At 40.4% G+C, this 12244-nt stretch overlaps 1 protein-coding gene across 4 annotated transcripts; it reads right to left on the reverse strand.

Moving 5' to 3' along the window:
• Positions 1-2751: 2751 nt before the first annotated feature.
• On the reverse strand, positions 2752-11507 carry LOC116367745 (complement factor H-like). 4 transcript variants are annotated; one of them, XR_004208433.1, is made up of 6 exons: positions 10951-11326; positions 8530-8732; positions 4440-4613; positions 4111-4314; positions 3793-3832; positions 2752-3357 (listed from the first exon to the last, which is right to left on the reverse strand). XR_004208433.1 is itself a non-coding variant. In XM_031818919.1 (5 exons), the coding sequence occupies exons 1-4, from the start codon at positions 11195-11197 to the stop codon at positions 3813-3815; spliced, it is 645 nt and encodes a 214-aa protein (XP_031674779.1). In that variant the 5' UTR covers positions 11198-11314; the 3' UTR covers positions 2752-3357; positions 3793-3812. The 4 variants fall into 4 exon arrangements, 1 of the variants encoding a protein (XP_031674779.1); XR_004208432.1 differs by having other exon boundaries at positions 8530-8729; positions 10951-11325; XR_004208431.1 differs by having other exon boundaries at positions 4440-8729; positions 10951-11507.
• Between the last annotated feature and the right edge of the window lie 737 nt (positions 11508-12244).

The following is a 12244-nucleotide window of genomic DNA, read 5'->3' on the forward strand; positions in this document are numbered from 1 at the left end:
TTGAAGAGGCACTGCTGCGCCTTCTTCACGATGCTGTCTGTGTGAGTGTACCAATTCAGTTTGTCTGTGATGTGTATGCCGAGGAACTTAAGAATTGCTACCCTCTCCACTACTGTTTCTTTGAGACTGTGGTCCCAGCTCTCTTCAGGTCATTGACCAGGTCCTGCTATGTAGTTCTGGGTTGATCCCTCACCTTCCTCATGATCATTGATGCCCCACGAGGTGAGATCTTGCATGGAGCCCCAGACCGAGGGTGATTGACCATCATCTTGGCCTTCTCACCAAGCTGCTTGCCTATTGTCCTGTAGCCCATCCCAGCCTTCTGCAGGTCTACAATTTTATCTCTGATGTCCTTACACAGCTCTCGGATCTTGGCCATTGTGGAGAGGTTGGAGTCTGTTTGATTGAGTGTGTGGACAGGTGTATTTTATACAGATAACGAGGTCAAACAGGTGCAGTTAATACAATTAATGAGTGGAGAACAGGAGGGCTTCTTAAAGAAAAACGAACAGGTTTGTGAGAGCCGGAATTCTTACTGGTTGGTAGGTGATCAAATACTTATGTCATGCAATAAAATGCTAATTAATTACTTAAAAATGTGATTTTCTGGATTTTTGTTTTAGATTCCGTCTCTCACAGTTGAAGTGTACATTGAAGTGTAATTACAGACCTCTACATGCTTTGTAAGTAGGAAAACCTGCAAAATCGACAGTGTATCAAATACTTGTTCTCCCCACTGTACATACACATACCTATATAGATATACATACTTTTTTAAAGAATATATGTTTATTATTCCTTGCAAACCCTACCACCCTTCCCCCAATTGGAGTAAACTAATAAAAAGTTAGGCTTCTACCTTCAGTTTATACATCTCATACACATTTTACAGACACAATCTTTAACAATAGTTATATTTTGTTTGTTTTTAGTCCTTCCTCTATTTCTGATGTCCATCCAGTTTGATTCCTATTTGTAACTGTGCTATTTCACAAATTTATGAACCTATATCCATTTACAGACCTCGAATGTTTTACATTGGCTATCATGTTATAAGTCCCACCCTTCAGCTCCATTCAACCCCTCCCATCTATCTCTCAACATCATCCATTTTGGATTTCTATTTGCCATATATTTTACTATGCTGTGATGCTTCACAAAAGTTCTGAACCTTTCTATTCTCATAGCTTCTACAGATTGTACATTAAAAATAAACATGTTTGCTAATATAATTATTATATTATTGATTGACTGACTATGGCTTTTCAAATCACCCGGTATTGCTATCTGCAGCGTTAGTTCTAGGCAAATATTGCAAATCTTCAGCCATTCCTGGACCTGTGTCCAAACACGAGCTACATATGGACAATACCAAAATACATGATCTAATGACTCTGCCTCCAAGCAGCAGAATCTGCAGAGCTGGGAAGATTGTATCCCCCATATATATAACATTTTATTTGTTGCAAGAATTTTGTATAGTAATTCAATTTGAAAAATTTGGAGTTTTGAATCTGGCGTTGTTTTGCGTATCAATTCATAAACCATGTGCCATGGAATGGGTACATCGAAAATCTCTTCACAACTATTTTGCAATTTATATGGCACAGCTGTCCGTTTTTTGGTCCTTAAATGAAATTGGTATATGCTTTTATTTATCACACTTTTCGTTAAACATTTATGTTCTTTAATACAGGGCTGACATACAAGTTCCTTACTTTTTTCCCTTCTACTTGCCTCTTCCATTTTTGTGGTAATGCTGCAATTAATTGGTTGTAATTTTGGGTAGAGCAGACATTTCCATATGCCTGTTTTAGCTGCATGTGTGACATAACTCCACCAGTCCTATTTATGATATCATTCACAAAAATTATACCTGTGTTTTTACTGCAGTGAAGGTTTGATTAAATTCTCTATATTGGAGTTTTCCAGTATTTTGCGTCAGTCCCCCTGGACAGTGGTTCTCTTCAGTGCTCCCTGGGGGCTGGAACTCTGTAGACAAACATTAACCTTGGGGTAGACACTCTATATTTATGTTCTACTCCTTCCATTTTTACTGCATCTACCATTTGATCAACATGAAATCATCTCTGACTCTGCTGTGTCTGGTGGTATGGGTGAATGTGGATGCTTCATCAGCTCAGACTGGTAAGGATGTGTTTTCCTTCACTTTCTCACATGCTTGTAGTGCCCACATTGTGTTAGTATCCACCAATTGCTCTGTAAGACTGACTAGACTGTACAAAGTGAGCAAACGTAACTGATGTGTTTACTTTGCTACGTTTAGCTACTATTGTACATCATCATAGGGAAACAGCACATTACTCTTCTGATACGCAGGGAAAGTGACGACAATTTCTGCCTTCAATTCCATATTCACTTTTTATGTTTTTGACAGGACTTCAGGAATATAAACTCAGCAAAAAAAGAAACGTCCTCTCACTGTCCACTGCGTTTATTTTCAGCAAACTTAACGTGTAAATATTTGTATGAACATAACAAGATTCAACAACTGAGATATAAACTGAACAAATCCCACAGACATGTGACAAACAAAAATTGAATAATGTGTCTGTGAACAAAGGGGGGGTCAAAATCTAAAGTAACATTCAGTATCTGGTGTGGCCAATGACAAGTGATACTGACCCGAGAAATAGTTTGTCAGCTTCAATGTGCATTTGTTAGGTTAACATCTGTAAATCTTATTCTGTTGTACTGTAGCATTGTAAAGACTCATGGAGACAACGTGTCGTCTGTTTTGGAAAACTTTATTGTCTGGATAAGGTCAATCACGATCATAACAATACCACTTGTCCACTTATATTACACCTTCAGGTAATGAATCACACAGCTGGGAGATACAGGAGAATATTCACACATTATAGAGCGTGCCGGTCTAATCCTGAATGCTGATTGGTTAAGACCGCATTCCAGCTGCTTATTCCACAAGCTACCACTGGCTAAATCTATGATGTTAAAATGCCTATTTACTCTGTTTCAACTGACTGCGCAATCCACTGTCTCATCAGCCCAGCCAGGCAATTTATAAACTTGATAGAAGGATATTCACACAATCACATCACTTTGTACTAATATAACAAATGTACCATTTTAGTCTAGCTTTAGATAGCTGTACTGTTATTATAGTGAAGCTGAGAAAGATACTGTTATTTTGTTTCAATGATGATACAATGTCAAATGTTGAAAAGACACGTATTCCATTACTGGATGGCTCACATTTCTTCTAAATCTAAATTAAACAAGTGACAGACACCACAAAAGCAAATGGGTCTTCTCCTTGCCTAAAAAGGCGGCTTTGTACGGATTCTTGAAATTGATGGAGGGAACATCATGACTCTGTAGGAATGAAATCACATGACAAGATAATCAGTCGGTTGAGAAATACTGCTGATCACGACTACTATAGAGGAGAATCTGAGGAGTAATACTGCTGATCACTACTACTATAGAGGAGAATCTGTGGAGTAATACTGCTGATCATTACTATTATAGTGGATATTAGACAGTGTTAAACCATGTGACCTTTTATCTGTGTGTCAATGATTAGATATATGATTCCTGCTTGATGTGATGTTATACTCCAACATGTTTCTGTTATGCTTCACTGATAAGCCAAAACATGCTGTTCATAATACTGTTTATAATGCTGTGTATAATACTGTTCATAGTACTGTTTATAATACATGACTTCAGACATTTGCTCTGCCTTCACTCCTACTACAGGTTTGTGTGATTATAAGACATGCCATTCTCCTGGTTAATTTAACTTACCCATTATGTTCATCATCTACCTATGAATAACGATGGCTACCTAAAAAGCAAAGAACAAATGATTTTGGTTATACAGTCAGAAGGTTACACATAGTGGCCTCATTGAATATGATCAAACAGGTGGATTGATTTTCATAAAAAAAGGTTTAGATCAAAATGAGAAAATACTATCCATTTCTATTGTATTAATCTACAGTAGATAGCTCACAGGGCATCCTGGACTTATGCATTCCATATATTAGATGATGTTAAACTCTTAATGTTGAGAGAATGACTATCTTACACTGATGGGTGTTCCTTTACATGACATGAACTTACATATAGGTATGTGTTCTCCATACTGTAACTCTCCATCATCACACTTCACTTCAATTTCTTCTATATTTGGTAGAATTCTCTTGTATTTATGGTAATATCCCTTTTTGCAATGAATAGTCTTTTTTTCACCGTGCGCAGTATAATCTTTCTTGGGTAAATTCTGTAGATTGTACTCTGCATCAAAAGTGGAAATCTCACAAGACCCTGATGGAAATGAAACCCAGTAATTTTTTCATTAACTTAGTGTGCAGTAGATATTCATACATTTATATACACTTGACATGAAGATATAACACCATGTTCAGACCAGTTGAAAATAATGTACATACGTAAACACTTTGGAGGACTCTGCCATTTTCCATTCAGACATCTGATGCTGCCTGTGAAACTCAGTGTAAACTGTCTGCTGCATTGGTAGGACACCTCTGTAATTACACCATCAACATCTCTCTCTTCCTTGGTGAAATCTCCATTAGTAATGGGAGGAGGATCAGGACAGCTTGCTAGATTAAACAGGGATCATAATACCGTACCATGAAAATACATTACAATGATACACTACCATGATAATACAATACCATGACAATACAGTAGCATAATCGTGATTGTAGCATCGTACTGTATTAAAATGGCACTATAGCAGGATAATACAGTACCATGATAATACATTACAATGATACAGTACCATGATAATACAATACTGTAGAATGAAACAGTACCATGATAATACAATACTGTAGAATGATACAGTACCATGATAATACAATACTGTAGAATGATACAGTACCATGATAATACAATACTGTAGAATGATACAGTACCATGATAATACAATACTGTAGAATGATACAGTACCATGATAATACATTACAATGATACAGTACCATGATAATACAATACTGTAGAATGATACAGTACCATGATAATACAATACTGTAGAATGATACAGTACCATGATAATACAATACTGTAGAATGAAACAGTACCATGATAATACAATACTGTAGAATGATACAGTACCATGATAATACAATACTGTAGAATGATACAGTACCATGATAATACAATACTGTAGAATGATACAGTACCATGATAATACAATACTGTAGAATGATACAGTACCATGATAATACAATACTGTAGAATGATACAGTACCATGATAATACAATACTGTAGAATGATACAGTACCATGATAATACATTACAATGATACAGTACCATGATAATACATTACAATGATACAGTACCATGATAATACAATACCATGATACAGTAACATAATACAGTACCATGATAATACAATACCATGACAATACAGTAGCATAATCATGATAGTGCCATGATAATACAGTACCATGATACAGTAGCATGATAATACAATACCATGATAATACAGTACCATGATAATACAGTAGCATGATAATACAATACCATGATAATACAATACCATGATACAGTACCATGATAATACAGTACCATGATACAGTAGCATGATAATACAATACCATGTTAATACAGTACCATGATACAGTAACATAATCCAGTACCATGACAATACAGTACCTGTCACGGCTGTCGTAAGAATAGGACCAAGGTGCAGCGTGGTGAACGTACATTTTCTTTTATTAATAAAAATGACGCCGAACAAAACAAACACTACAGAAACAAACCGTGAAGCTAAAGGCTATGTGCCCTAAACAAAGTCAACTTCCCACAAAGACAGGTGGAAAAAAGGGCTACCGAAGTATGGTTCTCAATCAGAGAATACCGATTGTGAGCCAGACCTAATCACCCAACATCAGTGCCTGACCTCATTAATGCTCTCATGGCTGAATGGAAGCAATACCATGCAGCAATTTTCCAACATCTAGTAGAAAACCTTCCCAGAAGAGTGGAGGCTGTTATAGCAGCAAAGGGGGGACCAACAACATATTAATATAAGGGCACAAGTCGAGACCCATATGCAGACACAGGAGGCAGATGGTTGAGCTCTAATATTTATTATAACCCAAGGGGTAGGCAAAAGGCAGATCGGGTACAGGCGAGAGTTCATAAACCAGGTCAGAGTTCAAAGAGTACAGGGTGTTAGACAGTCTCGAGGTCAAGACAGGCAGGGGTTCATTAACCATGTCCGACTCCAAACAGTACAAGGCGTTAGGCAGGCTCGAGGTCGGGGCAGGAAGAATGGTCAGGCAGGCGGGTTTGGTGTCAGGACAGGCAAGGGTCAAAACCAGGAGGACTTGGAAAAAACAGAGACTAGGGAAAAAATAGGAGCTAGGAGATAAACGCTGGTTGACTTGGCAAACAAGATGAACTGGCACAGAGGTGTCACATGAGTGACACCTGGAGGGGGTGGAGACAAGCACAAGGACATGTGAAACAGATCATGGCGTGACATTTAACGATTTTGGAATGTGATGTTTGACGAGCAGTTGTCCACATACTTCTGGTTTCAAGCAGACCACTGTGCCCAAGAACGCCAAGGTAACCTGCCTAAATGACTACCGTCTCGTAACGCACACATTTGTAGCCATGAAATGCTTTGAAAGGCTGATCATGGCTCACATGAACACCATCATCTCAGAAACCCTGGACATACTCTAATTCGAATACCACCCCAACAGATCAACAGATGATTGCCCTTTCCCACCTGGACAAAAGGAACACCTGTGTGAGAATTCTGTTCATTGGCTACAGCTCAGCGTTCAACAACATAGTGCCCTCCAAGCTCATCTCTACGCTAAGGTCACTGGGACTGAACACCTCCCTCTGCAACTGGATCCTGGACTTCCGGAGAGGGGCCGCCCCCAGGTTGTAAGGGTAGGCAATAACACATCCGCCACACTGACCCTCAACACGGGGCCCCTCGGGTGCGTGCTTAGTCCCCTCATGTACTCCCTATTCACGCAAGACTGTGTGGCCACGCATAACTCCAACACCATCATTAAGTTTGGTGACGACACATGATGGTAGGCCTGATCACCGATGATGATGAGACAGCCTATAGGGAGGAGGTCAGAGACCTGGCAGTGTGGTGCCAGGACAACAACCTCCACCTCAATGTGAGCAAGACAAACAAGCTTATTGTGAACTACAGGAAAGGATTTGGCATGAGATCCTCAAAAAGTTTAACAGCTGCACCGTTCAGAGCATCTTGACTGACTGCATCACCGCTTGGTGCGGAAACTGCATGGCACCCAACAGCAAGGCGCTACAGAGGGTGGTGAGTATGGCCCTGTACATCAGAGAGGAAGGTCCAAAAATGTGTCAAAGTCTCCAGCCACCCAAGCCATAGACTGTTCTCTCTGCTACCGCACGTTCAAGTGATAACACACACTTTCACACTCACCACATACACTGCTGTTTCTGTGTATTATCAATCATGTTGCCTAGTCACTTTACCCCTACCTACAGTATACTGATGCTTCTGTGTATTATCTCTCCTTTTGCCTAGTCACTTTACCTCTACCTACAGTATACTGCTGTTATTGTATATTGTCAATCCTGTTGCCTAGTCACTTTACCTCTACCTACAGTATACTGCTGTTATTGTATATTGTCAATCCTGTTGCCTAGTCACTTTACCTCTACCTACAGTATACTGCTGTTATTGTGTATTATCAATCCTGTTGCCTAGTCACTTTACCCCTACCTACAGTATACTGCTGTTATTGTGTGTTATCAATCCTGTTGCCTAGTCACTTTACCTCTACCTACAGTATACTGCTGTTATTGTATATTGTCAATCCTGTTGCCTAGTCACTTTACCCCTACCTACAGTATACTGCTGTTATTGTGTGTTATCAATCCTGTTGCCTAGTCACTTTACCTCTACCTACAGTATACTGCTGTTATTGTATATTGTCAATCCTGTTGTCTAGTCACTTTACCCCTACCTACAGTATACTGCTGTTATTGTGTATTATCAATCCTGTTGCCTAGTCACTTTACCTCTACCTACAGTATACTGATGCTTCTGTGTATTATCTCTCCTTTTGCCTAGTCACTTTACCTCTACCTACAGTATACTGCTGTTATTGTGTATTATCAATCCTGTTGCCTAGTCACTTTACCTCTACCTACAGTATACTGATGCTTCTGTGTATTATCTCTCCTTTTGCCTAGTCACTTTACCCCTTCCTACGTGGACATAACTACCTCAATTGCCTCGTATCCCTGCACGTCGACGTTGTACAATTGCTCCCTGTATAGAGCCATGTTATTTTTTACTTGTTTTATCGTTATTTGTTATTAACTTTGTACTCCATTTGTCACTTTCTATTTTCATTCAACTTTTTATCTTTAAATCTACATTGTTGAAAAATGACCCGGAAGTAAGCATTTCACTGTTAGCCTACACCTGTTGTTTACCAATCATGTGACAAATCAAATGTGTTTTGATTTGAGTATGAACATACGTTCACAATCTGTAGAAGATGACCACTTTCCGTCCTCTTTGCATGTTATTGTATTTTCAGTGTTACTTGAGAAAAAGTTCCAGAATCCTGAGGTACAGGTCACCGTTACACGTTCATCAGGCAAGAACAGATTTCTGTCAGCAGGTGTGTATAACTGGTTCCTCTTGTTGGTGGCAATGACAACGCACATTTAGCAAATGCTGCTTAGAGACAAAACAATTACAGAAAAACATTATATTAGTATCTTGCTTGAAGTCAAAGAGATGAGTTACCCTGCTGTCTTAAAGGGGCATTCTGCAATAATCAACAATAAAAAAGCGCTCACCCCGCAAAGTTAAGCAAAGTTGATATTTATCCCTCTCAGCAAAAATCTTTTTCAAAGGTCAACTGCCCTTTAGAACCAGCTTCTCTACTAAAAGGCCTATATATCATCAATATGAGTAAGAAGCATTAATTATAGTGTCAAAATTGACTACAAAGTGTATATACTATCATTTTGGTAATGAAGTCAGTCTTGTCCAAAACGTGTTTGGTATGTGACTGCATCAGGATTCTCTTGAGGGCTTGGTTTGCATTACAATTAATGGTGTGTTCAAAACAAATGGGAACTTGGAACTCGTATATCTCAGACTTTCCGACTTCAGTGCGATCAAAACAACTGGGAACTCGGCCACTGCACTTGAACTGCTTCGCCAGACAAGATGTGTGGTTAGTATTTGCCCTTGCTCGGGAAATACCTACTCTAGAGATGGGCTTCCATAAAGTTGTGGCAGATGGCCAGGATATGGATTAATGTTACACCTGACTAGTTTCTACTTGCGCTGTCAACCGTCAAGAGACTGGTGTGTTGTTGTTAAGTAAAGTAGCTAGCTCCATTTTGTTTATAGCTTGTTAGCTAGGTAGCTACATGCTATCAGTTGATAGGCTATGCCACTATGATAAATGGCTGTGATATAACTAGTTAAATACATAGTCTCTACCTAACGTGTGATGTGAGAGGAAGATTTGCATAGCTAACATTGCACCTGAAGACAGGGTTGATCCCTGCTAGCTACCGTTAGCTAGCTCATAATCTAGCAAACCTGATGCCATGTATGATACATGTTGCCAGCTTGCTTTCAACAGTGTTTCAACTCAAACTGGCTAGCTTCTGTCCTTGTTTGTTGTGATTGAATGGCAAAGACACACCCAAGAAACATCCACATCAAACCACAACTCCAAGACAACTCTCGTTTGACTTCAGTCATAGGTGCTAAAATTCCTAATGAGCTTTGATGAAAAATTAGGCCAAATCAGTGAATTCTCCCTTTAAAACTGTAATGAGGGTGTGTGTTTCTGGAAGTCAATCAACTATTCTGGACAAGCAGAAAATAAATGAGAAGGAGGAGTCTACCGTATCCGTAGACAACTTCACCATTCATTTTCTATATTCAGGATTCAGCCAAACATCGTTTTAAGCAACCTTTTGGTTACTGGCCCAACGCAATAACCACTTGGCTATCTGCCACCCTGATTATATTTCAGTCCCTGGGCCATGCACGCTGGCACAGTGTGGCCAGGTGTCACAACTGGCAGTGTCTGGGAGACCCATCAGGCATCGCACAATTGGCCCAGCATCGTCCGGGATAGGAGAGGGTTTGGCATGCCGAGATCCATCTCGCTCTAGCGACTTGTTATGCTCGCTCTAGCGACTCCTGTGGTGGGCCAGGCGCATGCACGCTGACACAGTATCGCCAGGTGTACGCTGTTTCTTCTGACACATTGGTGCAGCTGGCTTCCGGGTTAAGTGGACATTGTGTCAAGAAGCAGTGTGGCTTCACTGGGTTGTGTTTCGGAGGACGCGCGGCTCTCGACCTTTGTCTCTCCCGAGTCCGTACGGGAGTTGCAACGATGGGACAAGACTATAACTACAAATTGGATACCATGAAATTGGGGAGACAAAAGGAATAAAAAATGTTTTTTTAAATTTAATTAAAGGGCCCGGGAGAGGGATGCGGCCCGGGGGTCGTACTTTGCCCCCCTTGACTTACCGTTACATTATTTTATGGGACTGAAACATAATTGGGGCGGCAGATAGCCTAGTGGTTAGCGCGTTGGGGCAGTAACTGAAAGGTTGCTGGATCGAATCCCAGAGCTGACAAGTAAACAATCTGTCATTCTGCCCCTGAACAAGGCAGTTAACCCACTGTTCCCCGGTAGGCCTTCATTTTAAATAAGAATTTGTTCTTAACTGACTTGCCTGATTCATTTTTAAATGTGAATATTTTTTTTTCTGGTAACTACCTTGTACCAAGATAACGGTACCCAGTGGTATGGGTTCAAATTAATCAATTATTTATAGCTAATAATTGTCTAATTACCATATGTTCATGTAAATACCTGGTACTTTCTGTACTTTAAAATACAGTCCTACAGACTTACCTTGACACTCGATTGTCTTACTCCACTCTCCGTTCTTGCAAGTTGCTTTTCCTCTTGAGCCTGTGTTTGGGCCGCTAAGGCATCCATAATCTATTTTGTCCCCATTTTCATATCTCTCTCGGTCAGGAATCAGCAGCATTCTGGTGTCTGCACCCTCAGGTTTACTACAGTAATCTGCAAGTGAAGCACAGACATGGACAAATACCCTCCTCCATACACTCTTTTGGCTCCTCCATTTCCACAACATCTTGTAAAAACAGTGTAACGTGTTACTCTGTGTGGAAATATCAATCCAATTGCAAGGTTCGACATTAAAGCTTGTACATGACAAGTGAAAATCAAAATAGTCGGGCAAGCAAAATATAGACTTAAGTTGTTCGAATGGAAGTAAAAAATAAAAATAATAACATCAAACAATTACTCAGATCAGAATGAGTCAAAGTGTCCTCCGGATGTGATGTGTTGCGCACTGTTCTCACAATTTGGTGCTGCAGCATATCCTAGTGGGTAGAGCGTTGGACTAGTAACCGAAAGGTTGCAAGATTGAATCCCCGAGCTGACAAGGTAAAATCAGTCGTTCTGCCCCTGAACAAGGCAGTAAACCCACTGTTCCTTGGCAGTCATTGAAAATAAGAATTTGTTCTTACCTAGTTAAAAAAAAGTTCAAATAAAATAAAGCACATCAGAATATAATGATTGTATTGCATTGAGAGCCACGAGCAGTTTTTCACTATATTCGGAAAGTATTCAAACCCCTTGACTTTTTCCATATTTTGTTAAGTTACAGCCTTATTCTAAAATGTATTCAATCGTTTTTTTCCCTCATCAATATAGGTACTATCTTGTCTCATCGCTACAACTCCCGTACGGGAGAGACGAAGGTTGAAAGTCATGCGTCCTCCGATAAACAACCCAACCAAGCCGCACTGCTTCTTAACACAGCGCCATCCAACCCGGAAGCCAGCCGCACCAATGTGTCGGAGGGAAACACCGTGTACCTGGCAACCTTGGTTAGCGTGCACGATGAGACACGATAAGACAAGGATTTCCCTACAGACGACGCTAGGCCAATTGTGCAATGCCCACGGACCTCCCGGTCACGGCCGGTTACAACCGGTTACAACAGAGCCTGGGCGCGAACCCAGAGTCTCTGGTGGCACAGCTGGCACTGCAGTACAGTGCCCTTAACCACTGCGCCACCCGGGAGGCCTGGTTTCTCCTTCTTTATCCTGACTAGTTTCCCAGTCCCTGCCGCTGAAAAACATCCCCACAGCTTGATGCTGCCGTCCTAGGC

Source organism: Oncorhynchus kisutch, unplaced genomic scaffold (genome assembly GCF_002021735.2).
Source record: "Oncorhynchus kisutch isolate 150728-3 unplaced genomic scaffold, Okis_V2 scaffold1717, whole genome shotgun sequence".
Taxonomy (NCBI): Eukaryota; Metazoa; Chordata; class Actinopteri; order Salmoniformes; family Salmonidae; genus Oncorhynchus; species Oncorhynchus kisutch.

Excerpts from the sequence above, each read along its gene's own strand:
- LOC116367745 (XM_031818919.1), bottom strand. The coding sequence starts at position 11,197 with ATGTTGTGGAAATGGAGGAGCCAAAAGAGTGTATGGAGGAGGGTATTT. Across the intron at positions 4,315-4,439 it reads GAGTCCTCCAAAGTGTTTAC|GGTCTTGTGAGATTTCCACT; the intron begins GTATGTACATTA and ends CATTTCCATCAG. Across the intron at positions 3,833-4,110 it reads TGGAGAACACATACCTATAT|GTAGCCATCGTTATTCATAG; the intron begins GTAAGTTCATGT and ends TTTGCTTTTTAG.